The sequence below is a fragment of the Dermacentor albipictus genome, chromosome 10, assembly GCF_038994185.2.
Source record: "Dermacentor albipictus isolate Rhodes 1998 colony chromosome 10, USDA_Dalb.pri_finalv2, whole genome shotgun sequence".
Lineage (NCBI taxonomy): Eukaryota > Metazoa > Arthropoda > Arachnida > Ixodida > Ixodidae > Dermacentor > Dermacentor albipictus.
This window is the reverse complement of record NC_091830.1, coordinates 40809626-40828138: the sequence shown is the minus strand read 5'-3', so window position 1 is coordinate 40828138 and position 18513 is coordinate 40809626. Positions and strand designations below refer to the sequence as shown.

General features: G+C 50.8%; 2 protein-coding genes across 4 annotated transcripts in view; one reads left to right on the top strand and one right to left on the bottom strand.

Annotated features, from left to right (window-relative positions):
* Nucleotides 1-18513, bottom strand: part of LOC135907343 (G1/S-specific cyclin-D3-like) — a 62614-nt gene that overhangs the window by 19608 nt on the left and 24493 nt on the right. For both annotated transcript variants that reach the window (XM_065439028.1, XM_065439029.1), the window contains exon 3: nt 16048-16204. In XM_065439028.1, the coding sequence (XP_065295100.1) occupies nt 16048-16204 (157 nt within the window). The remainder of the gene's footprint in view (nt 1-16047; nt 16205-18513) is intronic.
* The window catches only part of LOC135907341 (uncharacterized), a 118143-nt gene continuing 103380 nt past the window's right edge, over nt 3751-18513 (top strand). Inside the window, exons 1-2 of one of the 2 annotated variants that reach the window (XM_070527912.1) lie at nt 3751-3855; nt 3992-4186. In XM_070527912.1, coding sequence (XP_070384013.1) covers nt 4184-4186 — 3 coding nt within the window. In that variant the 5' untranslated portion in view covers nt 3751-3855; nt 3992-4183. Of the gene's footprint in view, nt 3856-3991; nt 4187-11175; nt 11198-18513 lie in introns of those variants that run through there. The other variant, XM_070527913.1, reaches the window with a different exon arrangement.

Here is an 18513-nt window from a genome sequence, read left to right as displayed (position 1 = left end):
ATTAATACGTGTTTCTACGAATCATGATGCCAGCACATGACGTCATTATGACGTCACGATACGGCGACTCGCTGTATTTCTGCCATCACCGCAGCCCCGACGCTTGAACACAGAAAAAAAAAGAAAAACGCGTGTTGCACTCCTGTAGGCCCTGCATTGACGAAAATCCCCATATGCTAGCATCGTTCGTAAGAGAAAACGCCAGCCAATCTGGACGCAGAACGTATTAGCAAAGCCGGCCAGCCAATTGAAAAGAGCGCTTACGAAAGACAGGCCTCGTGATATCGGCCTCTACGAGCAAAGTCCTAGCCCTATAGTTACGCGACGTCAGCGAAATTTCGCTCTGTGCCATGGCGTCACGATAATATCCATGTCGTCACGCCCGGGTTTTAGAGACCGATACCAAATTAAGATATTTCACACGTGTTTCCCAACCCTAGCACTTGCTGATTCTGACCCTTTTAGTGCCAGAAACGTGTGGTATTCTCTACAATTTAGAAAAATGACTGGGAGTGCACCTGTACTGGTGTCACAGTAAAAAGTGCTGCAGTGGATGTGCAAGCTGCCGCATTCGTAACGCGTTCACCAACCGGGGACCTTCTTGCCCCTCTCAGCTGTGGCTATTTTTTTCGCTCTCTGTTATCCTCTTATGTCTCTGTTATGGCAGCTGAAGCGAGACAATGCAGCTGCGGAAAAGACGATTGTGTAACTTTCTCGCACCGCCTTTCCATCACACTTTTGTTCACGTCGCACCGAAGGTACGCAAGTGGCTCGAATACTGCGGTTTAATACATTGTAAATTGAAGAAAAACATATGTAGGCGGGCGTGGGGGCTCAGGTGGGGACAGGGGGCGTTGTGCTCGCTTTATACACTATACTACTCGGCGGGCAGCCCAGGCAACAGAATGGTACACACCACGAAGATGGATTGGTTTGTTGGCTTAAAATCAGCAAAGAAACAGGGCAGTACACTTTTTGAAACTGCGGCAACTTGAACCGAGAGCCATCTGGAGGCTCCGCCACAAACAAAGCCGAGCAGACGGAGACACGGGGTTTTATAGAGGTCTTCGTTCAAACGCAGTTGCGCAAATGTGGTTCAAGAACTCCGCATCAAACTTCGGGAAAGCTCTGGGTAACTTTCTGTCGTGGGACTAACCAACCTTCTAACCTCTCTAATGATGGACAGTACACGAATTTGTCTGAATTTAGGCCTTTTGCCATCCAACGGCCATGCGCGGGCTTCATGCTGAAGGAAAGATCGGTCTTTCAGATAGAGATGTACCTGAACGCCATGTTAATGACCCCAATTCTATCGAGAAATAGAGCTGTAGACGTTACAATGGCCCACCCTGTAGTGCGATCACACGTGACAGTACAGAATTGATGCAGCGTCGCACCACATGACGAGGGCACCCGCATCGTCTGCTTATCGTCAGCCTCGCCCGATACAGACGGCATTGAGCAGGCGTCGTCTGTACCGCGCGAGGCCCGACGACAAGCAGACGATTTCTCACTGTGCCCCCTCTCCCTTCCCTCCTCTCATACGACGCCCGCAGAGCTCTTTCTATTCGCCTCTGACGCAACCTGCGGCCATTCATCCGACAAACTATTTTGTATACGGAGGCGGCCATGGGGAGAGCGGACATGTGACAACACGTGTAGCGCGTCTGAACCTGTTACCGCTTGGCCTTGACACGGGCAGACGAAGCACGTTGCCCCCTCCCAGCCCAGATGGCGTGCAGGTAGCAGCCGCGCTATGACATCGCGGAGCCAGCCTAATTTGCAAAGACAAAAGAGATCTGACCGAACGACGAACCCCAAAGAATACGAATAGGGAAACGATTGTTATGCAAGACCTTTCCCCTTTCTTTACCAACCAAATAAATACTTTATAGATTTGCAAGTCCGATCGGTGCCTGTTTTAATGCACAAGCCTGATGAAACCACGACCCTCTTGTGACGCATCCACTCCTATTTCAATCTTAAAATTTTGAAAAGAGGCTTCTTTATGTCTATGCTATATGAAAGTACGGCACCTGAATATTCGTTGTGGTCCACCTATAAGTGTTCAATGGATGGAGCTGTATCAGCGAAGCACACTCTCTTAGCGGCGAGGCTCTGGGAGCGCGAAGTGCGGAGATATTTAAGAATAGACTACAAAAATAGCATTACTTGTGTAGAGCCCAACGAGAAAGTCAGATGAGATTTCTGTAACAATATAGAGAAAAATCCTCACCAAACTTATGCTCGCATATCTGAAAGATAAGCATTAAATTCTGTGTTTCCTCTGGCTTCATTAGCTGTAGAGATATATATATATATATATATATAGTCTGGGTTTTAGCAGCAGAAACGTTTAAAACATGTTAGATTTGCAGAGCGATACAACAAAATGTAACGTAAATCTTCTGATGTATATTTTACCGTAATATTAACTTAGCCACTATTTTTTAGTGCATAGCTGTATCAGCTAACTCTTCGTTTCGAAATTTAAAGATATTAATTTCTTGTCAGCTAATACCTCAAAATATCATTTCGTGTCCTCTTGACCCCACCTAACCGCCTGATGATACTCGGTCCGACCTTTTTACGCAGAAAAACAACAAAGCAACCGGCCAATAATACGTGAAACTTGCCGAATACGGCCACTGCGAATATTACATATGCAGACGTCTCGGAGAGTTTCCTGCAGAAGGAATCGAAGATTAAGACACGCAATGGTTTGACAGCCGTATCGCACTGAGAACGGCAACAAATGTTATAGCGTTCGAATCGTAACGACTGTTTACGGGCTGGATCGCACACAGATCAAACAAGCGTTGAAAGGCTACATATTACGATGGTCGTGACGCGAACATTTCTACACACTTTTCGCATGCTGTAGCTAGCTTTTGAAAAGCCAGGCTTTTTCGCAGAAATCACATGTGGTCGCTATCAACTGTAATGCCTTATATCTAATAGGGTGCTATATAGTAAATGAAACACTAAATCGTCCGTGCAAGTGACGTCGTAAAAATAGGCAAGAGCGGCGGCACACGTTCATATAGAAAACATACGACCACGCTCAAGAGAACAAATGGTTGCAGACGAAATAACGCCGCACGTCTGCTTTCAATATCAAATCTTGAGAACGAATGGTTACAGACAGAAAAAAGAAAACGCTGCACGTCTGCTTTTCAAATCGAATCAACAGGGGAGGGAGGGGGGGGGCGCCAGAAGAGCAGACGAAAAGTTCACGCATGAGAAATAAAGATGGCGCGCGCGCGATCCCGCCGCGCCATCTGGCGTTCCGCTATAGTCTACACTAAGGCGTTTGTCTTTCTAAACCGTGTGGCGCCGAAAGGGCGCCCTGCTCCTTCGTGTATATAGTTTTTTTAATAATGCGCAGGCGCAGAAGAGCTGGAACCGGAGCTTCGTCTGCTGCAGCAGACGTGTGCGCTCAGCATCTCCCGCGGCGCATTGTCCGTCTGCTACCATAAAGAGCGCGCGCAGGCGTCCCCTAATTTGCATACGTGGTTGGCGGAGAAGGGTGTGGGGAGAATAAGGGCTGGAGAGCCTTGCAAATGAGAAATGGTCCCCACATGGGGTTCTACGGAAGAAATGCCGAGAAAAAAATCCAGTGGCAGCAATGATCAGTAGGGCTTAGCACTAGAAAGCTGCAGTTTCTTTTTTTTTTCCAAAAGAAGATTTGTAACACAATGAAATGACACTGATTTGCTTTAGGTCATCTAGAACTGTCCAGAGCTACGACGGACATGCAGATATGTCTAAACGTAATTATATGCGAGAGGATGAAGTGAAAAGCTGTGGGCTTGAGATGGTCATGAAATGTCAGCCGTGGCAGTGTTGTACAATGTAAGATATGGCATACAATTCTGCAAGCTATAGTTAAAACTAATTTAAGCGTGTTTATTGAAGGATTTCAAGCTTCTGTGAGCAGTACAATCACATTTCACATGTACGCGCTTTTGCGTTAACTTCGCTTTTCCAGAGAAACGTAAGGACCTCAGAAGGGGGCTAAACTACCGAACGATCAGCTGCTGGAGGCGCCGACAGCCAAAGGTGAACCACTTGGTCTGCACAGCTGCCATGACAAGACGATTGAACACGAGAAGCATCACTTGCAGGAGCATCCAAGCACAGAGTAAACCCGTAATGAAAGCACCCCAACAGGTACAAGGAAATGGTGAGTACATCCGTCTTGAGAATAATGTAATCAGTAGAATTTATTGATAGGAAAGACAGAGAGGTCGACCTGAGCTAGTGCGCTCTAGTCTGCTACTCTGCACTGGGGAAGAGGGAAGGGGAGGGGAGTGAAAGTATTGGGATGGATGATGATGAACCATCTTGAGAAAGTTTTCTTCACACCTTACGGGACTACTAAAGCGTAGTTTACGAAGACGACGTATTACTAACACACTTTGTGCTAAACGGCACAAACAAGAGGGCAGCTGTTTCATGTGAAAGCTATGATGGAGACGAGATAAAATAACGTTAACGCAAAAGTGCACGAAGGCGAAGACAGTAACAACTCAGCAGCTAGGGATGGGAGCACATACTTTTTAAAACGTAACGTGGATCGTGCCACATAGAGACGGGTACGCACGTAGCATGCGATTTTACAAAACCTGCTCTTTCACGTCCGCGCATGCGCAATAGAGCGTGCCGAGACACTTCCCGCACGGAGACGCGCTTCTGTGGTGCATCTGCCGCAGCTTCTCTCCAGCAGACGGCTGTTCCTTTTATTTCTACGCTGCTACCACCTTCCCGGCAAACCTCGGGAGGTCATAGCAGTACATAGAGACACCCCGCTTATTTCGTCTCGCTTACTTACGTCGCTGCATACGCGCCCACCCTCGCTTATTCCTCCTCTCTGTCGCCATAACTCTACGCAACAAAGCGATGCAGCCGCTGTTACCTCCCTCTCTCACCTCTAGTTCCCGTTCTAGCAGACGACAACAAAGACAGCAGACGGCATCACTCAAGCGCGCACCACACTACCGCGGTGTGCAAAAAGCCAGGCAAAGACACCGGTACCTGGAAGCGACGAGAAAGGCACAGGCAGGCAGCGTGGCGTTTTGTCCGGTTGCGCGGAGAGCCCCGCTGCTTCGAAACAAGCGGGCCGGCTGGATTAAATGACGTCATGCGTGACGCCACGTGCCGCGCGACACGCGCCCCTCGTCACGACACGCTCGCGAAGCTGCAGCTTGCCGTCAGCCCAGCCACCATTTTTTTTTTGTCGTTTTATCCGATACATTTCGTTTTCGACTGCGACGAAAAACCCCGATGTTTGCGCTTCGCGACCGTGTCGTCTGCGAGGGCAGTACGCACACGCACATTGCAAGGCTGCGGCATCCATTTGTAGCGCCCGTCGTCTGCTTGTTGCTGCTTGGTGCTTTGCTCCATCTGGCTGCAGTTTGCAGCACTACATTGTAAATTACGGCACAGGTCACATGTCTAGCTGAACTGGTGAGTCAGACGCTTCGAACATACTTCTTCCATGCGTCTTCTTTCAGGATCTGCCGTGAACAAATCAGTGTTCACGCCACATTTCGAGGTCTCAGCGAAACGCCCTTTTCCAGAACATAAATTCCGTCCACGCCCCACACTGCGCTTTTTAAACAAAATGACGCCATTTAAGTGAAATACGTGATTGCTATTTCATCTAAGAAGGCAACATTTATATTTCATATAAGTCTAGCTAGCAATAATTGTGCATATACTGGCACGAAACAGCTGTGTGTCCTTAGCAAACGTCGCCTGATAACACGCAGTGAAGAAAAAAGACAATTCAATGCTGCCGCGATCAGCAATAAGCAAACGAATACAGCGCACTGAGCAACAGATAAGCCTGAACGCCAACGGTAGACAATCATCATGATAGCGATTATCCGCTCTGAATCGTGGTGGCGACCACTAGACACTTATAGTCTGTGTGAGTTGCTTATGTGTTGCCATATTGTAGCCTACAATCCTGCTTACCTGCTTTATTTCGTAAACAGCTGTGCTGTTGTGCTCCAGGCGCCACTGTGCGACGGCTTCTTCCACCACAACCCGTTATCTGACGCCACTACATACATTCATGATTGTGCTTTTGCCCAGACGATCTTACACAAGCAACTAAATACCGCAAAACAAGCTTTTGCAGTGACAGTTCTGCACGGTCTGGCTGCACTCCACGTCAAAAGATGGCGCCACCAGCTATGCTTGGTCACGCCTGCGTCGCCGCCATTGTTCTTGGGAAGAGCGAATTGCAGTGCAAGAAAAGGCACAAAAGACGCAAGATGAGACAGGGTACATGCGTGTACGGCCATGCGCAAACTCTGAAGTGCCTCAAGAAGCTGCCTGCTGCCTACAGAACGAGACAGACGAGTCGAACCACAAAGCGAAAAACGATACTATACGATGGAAGCCGTAGAGGAAAGGCTTAAGCTCCCCGACTTGTTCGCCCGGCAGGCCGTGTGTAGAGAAGTGAGAGGGAATGATTGTGAAGAGGAAGAGGCGCTATTTCCTGCAGCCCTTTAGGGAGCACGGATCAGCGCCTTAAAGTGAAAGGGAAATCGGCTGGATACATTTCAGGAGCGGGGGCGGGTGGGAGGAGAAAGTTAAGAAGATCAGCGGGTGGTTCGGATGTCCGGCAGAGGCCTTAAGGTCGCGGGGTGCCCGGCGCTGAGCTTAGGCCTCTAGCGGGGTACTCGCGTGCCGGTAGGGGTAGGGTGCCTGAATACACCGGTCCGAGGGTGGTCCCGACACAGTGAGGCTGACCACCGCTCTACGGCGGGTACTAAACGAGAACGCTGGCTGGACTCGTGGAAGCTTACGCTGGAAAAGAAGAATGAAATAGCTAGATAAAAAAAAAGAAAGCTAGAAAGCGAATTTGCCGATGACGCGATTAAAAGCCACCGTCACTGTTTCGAGGCTCCGGAAGCCACTAAAGGAAATATTTATAAAAGAAATTAGTCGTGCAATGTTACAGCGACATGTTATCTCTTCTCCTTTGTACTAGCCACGACAACAGCTTTTGTTTTCAGAGTTTGCAGAGAAAACATGATCCTTTTCGTGCCGATTATTATTATTTGGTCGGAAAATATATAAACATGAGAAAGAAAGCAAGCAGCATGCAGGCTACTGTTACCAGAAGGGGCACAACGCCTGCCTTTTCCTCAGGAAAGCGAGAACAGAAATACAAATGGCAAAGGATATTTATAAGAAAGACGCGCACAGATAAAAAAGTGCATGCGTCGGTGGCTACGCATCTCACATGTCGGTCATCGGACATGACAGGCCTGCAGCGGTCATCAGACATAGGTTTGGACTGCACTAAACTAACTGCATGGGGTAGAACTGACGTGGAAACGTTCTTATACTAAATAAAAGGAGACATTGCGGTCATTAAGACAACGCGTCGACTCAGAAGCTAGCAAACCTTCTTAAGCATGCAGGTGGGCAGCGTTGGGCGGGCGTCCACCCAGACACGACGAGCACTATCGATCCGACAACTCCCCTGCGGGGGTCAAAGTTCAAACGGGCCGGTCACCAACTCTTTGCCTCCGTTCTACGCCACAAAAGCGTGTAGCGGCTGCTGAACTTGTGTCTAGCCACCCAGAACCCCGCTACACCCAGACCGGCTTGTCGCATTCATGCTATAAAGGCCCGTCTCGGCACGCCGGTAGTTCGTCGGGGTGGCTCTAGGGGGCGCCACAGGCAGGTGACGCTCAGCGACGCTCGGGGATCTCGACCCCCTCCAGCGCCGCCTGAAACCGTGGCAGTCCTACGGGCGGCTTAGCTATATCTCTCTCTCCCACTCACAGGTCTGATCTTTCTCTGTGCTTAAAAGCAGCCGTTCAAAGAGCCCGGACACCCTCCTCTTCAATTCACGTACCCCTTTGCTGCCCTTAGACCACCTGGGGCGCATGTTTACTGGCCCTTGTGGCTCGGACAGCGGCCTACGAAAAAATCAAAATAAAGTATAGCGGGGGCGGGGAGGCGGAGACAAAAAAAATATTCACGAGAGACCTGGATGCGATGGGTTTTGCCGATACGAAACTGCTCGAATGTCGATACGTATCTGACACGCACGGTTTCCTAAAGCCGTCGTTTCCGAGATGTAAAAGGGCGCAAATTACGCGTAATACCAACCGCTTAGGTTCGCATGGCAAAGTATCGCATAGTAGAGCGACGGTCCACGTGTCTCTAAATATAGCAATATACTCAGTGCAGAGAACGTTGCCTCATAAGGGTGCTTATGTAGTATGCTGAAGAAGACGCGAAACCATATGAAGAAACAATTCAACGCGAAATAATTGCCCTTGCTGTACGTTCACTTCGCGTTTTTCCGCCGGAATAACATATGAACAAACTAGCCGAGTAGCAAGTAGTGATACGTTTGTGTGTGCTTAGATTTAAGTGCACGTCAAAGAACCCCAGGTGGTCGAGGTGACTCCGGAGCCACCAAATTATAGCGTCATTTCATAGCCCGTGGTTTTGCGACGTTAATTCCCCTTTCATATATCTTTTTCTTCATCATATTATAATGCGCGGGTCCTTGCAGTTCAACCCCTGGTATGCTAATAATGTCCGTGTAAAGCTAGCCCTGACATCCTGACTTGTCAGTCAGGACAATACTGACATCCTGACCTGCCAGTCATGCAGCATCACCATTAGCATATTCGATGCCTACAGCAGGATGAAGGTCTCCCCTAGCGATCTCCCCTGCTTTGCGCCAGCCGACTCAGTCCTATTCCAGCGAATTTATTCGTTTTAACAGGTCACCTAAACACCCACGCCTCTATTGCATCGGCACCCATTCTTTTAGTATATTTATTAATAGACTATCAGTTAATTGCTTATCAAGAGCGAGCTGCCCCAACCTGCTTACCAATCCATACTGTGACCTTCCTGCATTTCAGTGTTATGCATAGCTGAGTTTTAGTGTCACTCAGATCACGCTTAGACGCATAGTCAAAACGGAAAGGGAAATATACAGGACGCAGTTTAAGATAACCGGGCCGGAAGGGCACACTTCGTGACATATGTTTGTTGTCTTTTCGGTCCTGGGTAACGCGCTATTCGTTTTGATCATGCCTCATCAACTGGACCAAACGAATGCCACTCTAAACCTCAGAGGCAAATGAGCAACGAAACGTATAATCACGGCTGTAGGAAATACTGAAAGGAAATTAGCGCATCCCACGCACCATGCGGGGAAATCGATTATAAGCGAATATTTCTTTGACGCTTACTGAAATGCGTTTACATCTTTACTTTTCAGTGGGTCAGCGCTCCTCGCTCAACCCATGTTCTGGTCTCATCCAAATTGTTCCCTTCCCCTTTTTCTCGACACTTCGATTTGCTTCTGTTAGCGACTTCTTCCGCTTTATGTCGCCGAATTCGCTTCTTGCCTCTTGTTCTGCTTGCCTATTCGGCCACCTTGCCCACTGGCACATACCCATCGTAGGGGATTGGCCAAGAATGTTCACATATCCAGTGGAATACGACCAGTTGCGAATGCCTAGTGTACTAAGTAGTCCATACGGGCACTTACACAATGATCCAAGTAGTCTGTTCGGGCAAATACCCAGTGCCACATACCCAGTGCCCAAGTTATATAATCGTAAAGACATCAGCAGCAAGTACCCGCAAACTGCTGGGAAGAGGTCGAGAAAGCTCCTCTAAAAGTTAAGCGGCAATAATTTCGCGAGGCTTGTAGCAAGCCTTTCAAAGTCAGCTGAAGTTCATAGTACGCAAGGCTTCAGCGACCATCAGCAGCTACAAGTCACCGCGGTAATACTTATTAACGAGAAAAAAAAAAACAGTCCGCTCGTCAACAGGCAAGGAGACAGCTGAAAATAAACTCAACAGCCGGTCGGAGGGGTGCGCTCTCCTGGCGCACATGACAGGCGCCAACACTCTCGTAGACTGTATAGTTGCAGCATGGATAGATATGTAGATTTGCCCCTCTGTCTACGGTGGGGGCAGGGGACCGAACAATCGATTAGCGGGACGCACCGCTATGCTACGGCGCGTGGTTCGCACCTGGGTGCCTTCGCTTAGCGAGAAGACGAAAGCTAGGAAAGGGAAGGGATGGAAGCGTTCGGGAACCGAGACAGGCCGAAATCAGTCAGTAGCGGTGAGCGGGCGAGGAGGAACGTCAGAGAGAAGAAAAAAAAAGAACACTAACCACAGATATCTGAATAAGGTGGAAACAGGCAGAAAATGCCAGGCAGGAAGAAAGCAGCAGAAAACGAAAAAGGTCCGCGAGAATCGCTTGGAGCAGAAGTTGCAGGCTTCTGCACCGCGGCCGACAGAAGATAAAGCAGAAGGGCTAAAAACGCAACAGACGAGCTTCTGGCACTGGACAGACGAGGGACAGACGGCCGGAGCAATAAGAACGCGAGATTATCGGGCCACTGAACCATAACAGCTGAATAAATGAAAGAGAGAAAAAAGAACGGACTCACTCCGTAGGGGAGCTAACAAGAGGGTGTGGTGTGCGTGACGCAAATGGAACCAAGCGGTAGCCAGCTCGTCACGGCGTAGGGCGAGTTCGAGAAAAAGGGATCCGCTCGCAGCTTCCGTAATCAGAGCGCCCCTCTGCTCCTCCAGGGCGTTCCGCTATGACGGACTGGTTCACCAGCCCTCCCCCTCCCCCACCCTCCGCAGAGTTCGACAGCTCCGAGCTGCAACGCAAGCCCATTCTTATCCGCTGAAATAATCGCAGTCCAAACACAAAGGGACCGGGCACGTGCGAGGCGTTTTTGTATGTGTGTTTAACACAGCGCGGGGAAGGATCGGATCGAGGATAACCTCCGACGTGGAAATCAATAAGTGCGTGCCACCGGGAGAAGCGAAAGCAGATGAAGAGCTAGAAAGACCGGAAACAGCTGGGTGCAGAAGCCGACGAAGGTGGTAGGGGGCTCTAACCCCGCTTCGAGTCCCCACAGATCAGCATGGATGAGACCCTCTCTTATTTTTATATTTCTGTTTGAAGCTAGCTCACTGCTCCATTGTTTAATAACCACCTATCGGCCCAGTTCTACCTGTTTTAAGACGCCGAGCATGTGAATGGAGCCGGCAGGGGCTGCTGTTCCCTAACTTTCTCAAACGAGGAGGATCCCCATAAAGGATACCGTAGATCGGTAAACTATGCTGACCATAGCAGACAAAGATGCAGACGACGTAGCAGACCAGGATAAAGGTAAGCCTAGGTTTCGCAGTGGCAGCCATTTAAAGGAAAAAAAGATAAGACAGACGAAAGCAGCAGACGACGACCTCGCACGACAACCCCCGCAAAGGGGGGGGGGGCGAACAGACGACAACGCAACAACCTAAAGCGCATGACAGCAGAGGTAGAGCAGACGACATATCTCTCGTGCGGCTAAAAGAAGCCTACATCGCAGAAGCCTGCCTGCAAAGGCATTCTATCCGCTAGCTATAGGCCAAAGCGGGGGTCGTTAAAGGTAGTAATAAAGACTAAAAACTCGTTCCGGAGGAAACGGCGGTGCGGTGGCGCGCGACACAAAAGACGTGCCGCACGCGTACGGCGTGTGCCGGGTGCCTTCATTGTTGTACCAGGAGGTGGAAGGGGGGGGTCTGAAGGTTAGGGCGGGGAGGGAGGCGGCAACAGCGGCAAGAACTCCGATGCATCCAGGTGTTCTGTCCGGCGCGTCATGCCATTGTCCCCGCATAGCAGTATAGCGGGGACGCTTCTGGCAATAGCGTTGTGTGCACGTATGCATGCACGCACCGAGGTTACAGCTACAGACTGGAAGGCGGGGAGGTCGCTTCTGCACACGCAGCTCGGAGCAGACGCGTGGCAAGCACTGGGGAGATGAATCGTGTACGGAAAAATAAAAGAATGGAAAAAAAGAGATGGGGGGGGGGTCAGCACTTCACGAACGTACATCAGGTGATCTCTTTTTACGAGCCAAAGAAGCACGCTACCACCCGCAGCCTCAAGGATAAAATGATGCACGCGCGCAAGACCACGGAAGATGGCCTTTGGTGTAGAGTGAAAGCTTACACGTCCTGCTCCCCTCACAGCAAACGCAAACCACTTCCTCTGCCAGACACAGCGCGGAACGTTTACTCAAGCGTGCAGGGAGGGAAGCCGCAAGTCAAGCCGATGCCGCAGGACACCAAAAGCCGCCACCAACACGAACGACCGTGGGGAGAGGTGGGGAGAAGCGTCGACGAACCCTGGCTTCGGGAGCAGACGACACTTTAGGGGAGGAAGCTTCGCAGGTATCGTCTGCACGTTTTCGCGCAGACGGCGGCCCACTCGATGACGCCAGATGCAACGGTTCTTCAAACAACCTCCTCCCTATATTTCTTTTTCTAAGGAAGTGAAGATCCCGTTTTTTCCTCGCAAAACTTGGAAAACCCGGGGTGAAGGGAATCGTCCGCTACAGCTGCGGTAAGAGATTCTCTGTTAAAGGCGCCTACGTCCCTTCGGCCTTTTAAAGAGACCGGCTTCCGCATAGGACGCGCACGCGAGAGAACTGGTTTGGGGCAGGTGATACGCACGCGAGGAGCCTTGCAACGGGAAAGTGCGGGGCATTGTTCGACGTCGTCTGCCCCCCCCCCCCCCCCCCGCACAATGGCCTCACGCGCGCCAGGCGTCAGAGCCTGTTATGGACCTTGCGTATTGAAACAAGCGGGCAAGTGATCTTGCACGCACATTGTTGTCAGAGAGCCGTGAACACCGGTCTTCCTCATACCCTTTCTACGTCTCCATTCTGTTTGCGTTTGCTTATTTCTCTTCTATGGAGATCAGCCCGAAGCACCTGGACGCATGTATCGCGTCGAAGCGGCCGCAGCTCAGGGCCCTTTTTTACTTCTAAGGTACGGCAGTTTCGTTTTTTTTTTACTGTAATTACACGTAAAGCTTCGAAACTGCCCCCCCCCCCCCCCCCCACGATTGCCCAGCGACTAATGGCATTGCGCTGTTAAACTGACCACTAAAAAGCAGTAAATCAGGTTAGATTGATTAAACATTCCTTGAAAACTCGATTTTCGTTGATTTCCCGATAATGGATGGTTTATTAAACCAGAAAATGCCAATTTTGAAGTTAAGCTTTTTTGAATTTCGCGCCGAAAGTCCAGCGCTCGTACGTCAGTGTGACGTCACAGATTTAAAAGAATTGTTTTCGTATTTGTGCCTCCTTGGTTTGATTAAAGCCAAATCTAGTGGTTGACTCTTTTACAATACACTTCAGTCAATTTTTACTCAGAAACAATTAACAAGGGCCTAGCAGACACCGTCAAAATCTATGACGTCACGGCGACCTGTTGCGAGAACTTCCAGGCGGCGTCGCCACCAGTCTTTTCTATTTTTGCGGCTTTCCTGGCTTACCAAGTGCCTCAGTGCGGTAAGCGTGGCGTTTCTTTTTAAGTACGTTGTTGTCTAGATGAGTAAGTTAATGATACGGAGTACAATTGTTCTTCTCCTTAGTGTTCCTTTAAGCACGAGGTCGCTTGTTCGACTACCGACCGCATCGGCCCCGTTCCGATATGTATGGAATGGGAAAAAAAAAAAAACGTTCGTGTACCATGCTTTGGGTACATGGTAAAGAACCCAGCTGCTCTAAATTAATCCGGAGCCTTCCACGACGTACGGGGAGCATAATGAGAGACTGTCCAGTGTTTGGGGGACGTGCTAGGACACACAGTTCAGTATAAAACTTCGGCACTGTTTTTCTCTGCGTGCGTCCTATATGTTCGCCCACTACCTGGTGTTCATTATAGCGTGCGTTTAAAGAAAATTGGAGGACGCTTAAGCTTCGCCTTCAAGAGTGGAACGCGACAGCTTTCCCGTCGACCCGCCAAGGGGTGCAAGACAATGGGCTACGGCGCAGCGACTACGCGCCCCGCATCGGACGCGGTGAGCGTCGAGCAACGCCGCGTTCGGCCAAAGCGCGGCAACGAAATGTGCGCCTGAGCAAGCGACGCACGCCTGAGCCAAACAGCTCGTTTCTCAGGCAACACCGCATTTACTAGAGGCGCTTTTGTACCGCTTTGAACCATCGAACTCGTGGCTGAGTGGTAGCGTCTCCGTCTCACACTCCGGAGACCCTGGTTCGATTCCAACCCAGCCCATCTTGCAAGTTGTTTTTATGCGAAGCATATTACTAGAGCTCAACCGAGCTCCTCAGGCGCGGCGGTGTCGCCTTCAATACCACGTGACACCATGACGTCACGACAGAGGAGAAACGGGGCTCCAACTCGCGGCGTCGCGGCGGTATATAAGCAGCTGCGCTTGCCTCTGCTAGACACTCACGAGGTGAGATGCCTCCTGGAGACAGAGCTGCTCGTTGGAATGAGAAGCGAAGGTTGCGGCGTGCTACAGAGACTGTTTCTAGGTGGCTTTGCTACGGCGCAGCGACTACGCGCCCCGCATCGTACGCGGTGAGCGTCGAGCAACGCAGCGTTCGGCGCGACAACGAAATGTGCGCCTGAGCAAGCGCCGACGCCGACGACACCGGCTTTTTTCGACACGAGCTCCTTAACGCTGTCGCGCTAAAATAAAGGCTAGTATGCTTCGCATCCTGGGCTTAACCTTAGCTAAGCCACAGCCAGTTTTTTATTCATGAAGTGCCTGCTGGGATTTATCGCTCACGGCCAACGCCGCCAACGCCGACGACACCGGCTTTTTCTGCGACACGAGCTCCTTAACGCTGTCGCGTTAAAAGGACACACGCTAGCGTTCTTGCATTCTGCCTCCGCTGGAGCGCTACTGCCGCTCACAGGGATCGCAGCAGCGACCTCGAACTCAGCGTGCACAAAGACGTCGCAGCTAATGCACCGCAGCGGGTTACGCAATGCCGGCCGTCTTCAACGCACGGGCAGTTACGTTAAGTCCACACCACCGTTACACTTCGTCGCACATAAACGAATCGACAAATATGCGCGCAGTTTGTTTCGCAGTTGTCCTCCTTCGGCTGCATGACTGATCCGATGACGAAGTCCGTGCAAATCCGCAAATCTTCCCGTCTCTCCCTTTTTCACAATGTTTTATGCGAAGCATATTGCGAGAGCTCAACCCAGCTCCTCAGGCGCGGCGGTGTCGCCTTGAAACCACGTGACACCGTGACGTCACGACAGAGGAGAAGTGGCTTTGGCTCAACTCTTGCAAGACGGGCTGGGTGGGAATCGAACCAGGGTCTCCGGAGTGTGGGACGGAGACGCTACCACTGAGCCACGAGTACGATGCTTCAAAGCGGTACAAAAGCGCCTCTAGTGAATGCGGTGTTGCCTTAGAAACGAGCTGTTTCTAAGGCGTGCGTCTCTTGCTCAGGCGCACATTTCGTTGCCGCGCCGAACGCTGCTTTGCTCGACGCTCACCGCGTCCAATGCGGGGCGCGTAGTCGCTGCCCTGTAGCCCATTGTCTTACACCCCTTGGCGGGTCGACGGGAACGCTGTCGCGTTCCACTCTTGAAGGCGAAGCAGTAATGCATGAGTTGTTTCTTCGTCTAGCCGAACCAAATATAGCCAAGCAACAGCAGTTCACCAGGCTAAACAGTGGTTCAACAACTAAAATAAAGGCTAGTATGCTTCGCATCCTGGGCTTAACCTTACCTAAGCCACAGCCATTTTTTTTCATTTGAACCCCCTTTTAAAAGAAACCCTTCTTGCCCCTCCGTTTTATATTTCGGCTCGCACTGACCACAGCCTTAAAGTCGGGGCGCGCCATAGTGCCGTACAAACCGGTACAGTGACTCATTCATCCCCAGGACAAGCACGGACTGGAATCGCCTTCCCGCCTCAATCGCACTCATCACCGACCCTACTAACTTCAAGACCGCCGTTCAGAATGCCTTTTGTTAATAGTTTTTGTTAATACTTTTTGTTTGTATTTTTACTGAATTACTTGTTTTGACTCCACTCCTTTCTGTAACGCCTTCGGGCCTTGAAAGTACGTGAAATAAATAAATAGATAAATAAATAAATAAATAAATAAATAAATAAATAAAAGCGGCACGTAGGAAAGGTGCCGAAATCAGCTGGAGCATGTACTACGTACTGTAAAACGCCAGTCGATCACCTACCAGAGGCGCAGAGGGAGATGAAGGTGTTCGCGTGCCTCCGCACGGTGTCGCCGCAGTCGGGGAGACTCAACATGGCGACCAAGTGGTCGACGAAGTCGTTGGCCACCACCGACGCCACGTCCCAGTTGAGCCGGTCCAGCACTTGCAGCTCCCAAGCCTGCGACCGAAGACGAAGGACGCGCATATTTGTGAGCTATTAGCGCCTCCCTATATGCAAACAAACACACACGCACACACACCACACAGCTGACACCTGCAGTGACTTGCATTTGCGGATCGGCATACGACAACGCTTCAACGTGTTCTACAGTGTCCGGCGCCTGTGTCTGCGGTAAACAGACGTCAACTTTTGTGGCTGTGTCCTGGTACTCTGAATATCAGCCACTGCATTCTGAGGGAGGGCAAGCTCGAGGCTTAAGTTAAAATTAAATTATGGGGTTTCACGTGCCAAAACCGCTGTCTGATTATGAGGCACGCCGTAGTGGGGGTCTCCAGAGATTTGGAACACGTGGGCTTCTTTAATGCGCACCAAAATCTAATTACACGGGTGTTTTCGCATTCAGCCCGCATAGAAGTGCAGCTGCCGTGGCCATGATTCGATCCCGCAACCTCGTGCTCAGCAGCCATAGCCACTTAGCAACCGTGGCGGGTCAAGCTCAAGCCTGATGTTCCAGAGGGCTACGCCTACTGGATAACGGACAAACAATTGGCTAATTCATTGTTGCAGTATAGCCGCATACCATAGGGCTGCATGCGTTAATATAATTGATATCATTTTCATTTTATTGCGATAGCCATTGTATTAATTTTGACTACCCGAGATTACATAGACCTGTGTTTCTGCATTTCACCCCTATTGGAATGCAGACCGCGGAATTGAGACACCCGGGACCTTGTTCTCAGCCAGGACCGGCCGTGGTTGCTCAGTGGCTATGGTGTTGGGTTGCTGAGCACGAGGTCGCGGGATCGAATCCCGGCCACGATGGGGGCGAAATGCGAAAACACCCGTGCACTTAGGCGCACGTTAAAGAACCCCAGGTGGTCGAAATTTCCGGAATCCTACACTACGGCATGCCTCATGATCAGAAAGTGGTTTCGACACGTAAAACCCCCATAATTAAATTTTTTTTCTCAGCTAGTAAAACAGCTCAAGGACCGCTGCGGGTGCCGTAACGAGGTTTAGTGTATTGGCCGAAGCAGGCACGAAAGTACCCAAGTGAGAGAGCAAGGGCGCAACTGTATCCCGCGTGTGCCAGCTAAGGTTTCAGCAAAGCTGACACGGTTGTGAGACCGGTGCTGTTCGGTCGTCAGACATCTGAAGGCCGAACACCGTATTATAATCGTATCTTGAACCACGATTCATTTTTTTTTATGCGAAGCATATTACTAGAGCTCAACCCAGCTCCTCAGGCGCGGCGGTGTCGCCTTCAATACCACGTGACACCGTGACGTCACGACAGAGGAGAAACGGGGCTCCAACTCGCGCCGTTGCCTTCAAGGCTGACCACGTGACACCGTGACGTCACGAGAGAGGAGAAACGGGGCTCCAACTCGCGCCGTCGCTCGCGGCGTCGCGGCGGTATATAAGCAGCTGCGCTTGCCTCTGCTTGACAGTCACGAGGTGAGATGCCTCCTGGAGACAGAGCTACTCTTTGGAATGAGAAGCGAAGGTTGCGGCGTGCTACAGAGACTGTTTCTAGGTGGTTGTGCTACGGCGCAGCGACTACGCGCCCCGCATCGGACGCGGTGAGCGTCGAGCAACGGAGCGTTCGGCGCGACAACGAAATGTGCGCCTGAGCAAGCGCCGCACGCCTGAGCCGACGCCGACGACACCGGCTTTTCTGCGACACGAGCTCCTTAACGCTGTCGCGTTAAAATAAAGGCTAGTATGCTTCGCATCCTGGGCTTAACCTTAGCTAAGCCACAGCCAGTTTTTTTTTTAAAGCTTCGCTGACCTTAGCTGGGTCACGCGGCGTACAAAACGGCGAGACATTCAAAAAGAAAGAGAGAGAGAAAAAAAAAGGACGACTCAGTTCGTGCTGACGCGTTTACCGCGCGTGCCCTTTGCGCGGCTTTTCTCGGGCGAGGTGCGAAGCGGCGGCGACGCTCTGGCGCCGACGGCTGACACCGCAGGCGTCAGCTGGGCGGCGAGACGTTGCGAGCGACTCCTCTGGAATGCCGCTTTCTCGACAGGCGTCACCGACGCACGTGTATATAGGCACGCGAACTCGAGGGGGGGGGGGGGGGTCAGAATCGACGTGCGTGCATGGCATATGCGTATACGCGCTGCATTAACGAGCATGTGTCGAGCCGACAGACAATGAACCCGAGGAAAGCGTAAGGGAATTAAACTGTTTCTTTTTTTTCCTTTTTTAATCGAAGTATGTAAATGACAACGACGAGGAATTCGAAAGGTGGAAGAAAAGGCGACTTGCCACCGGTGGAAGCCGAACCCACGACCTAAGT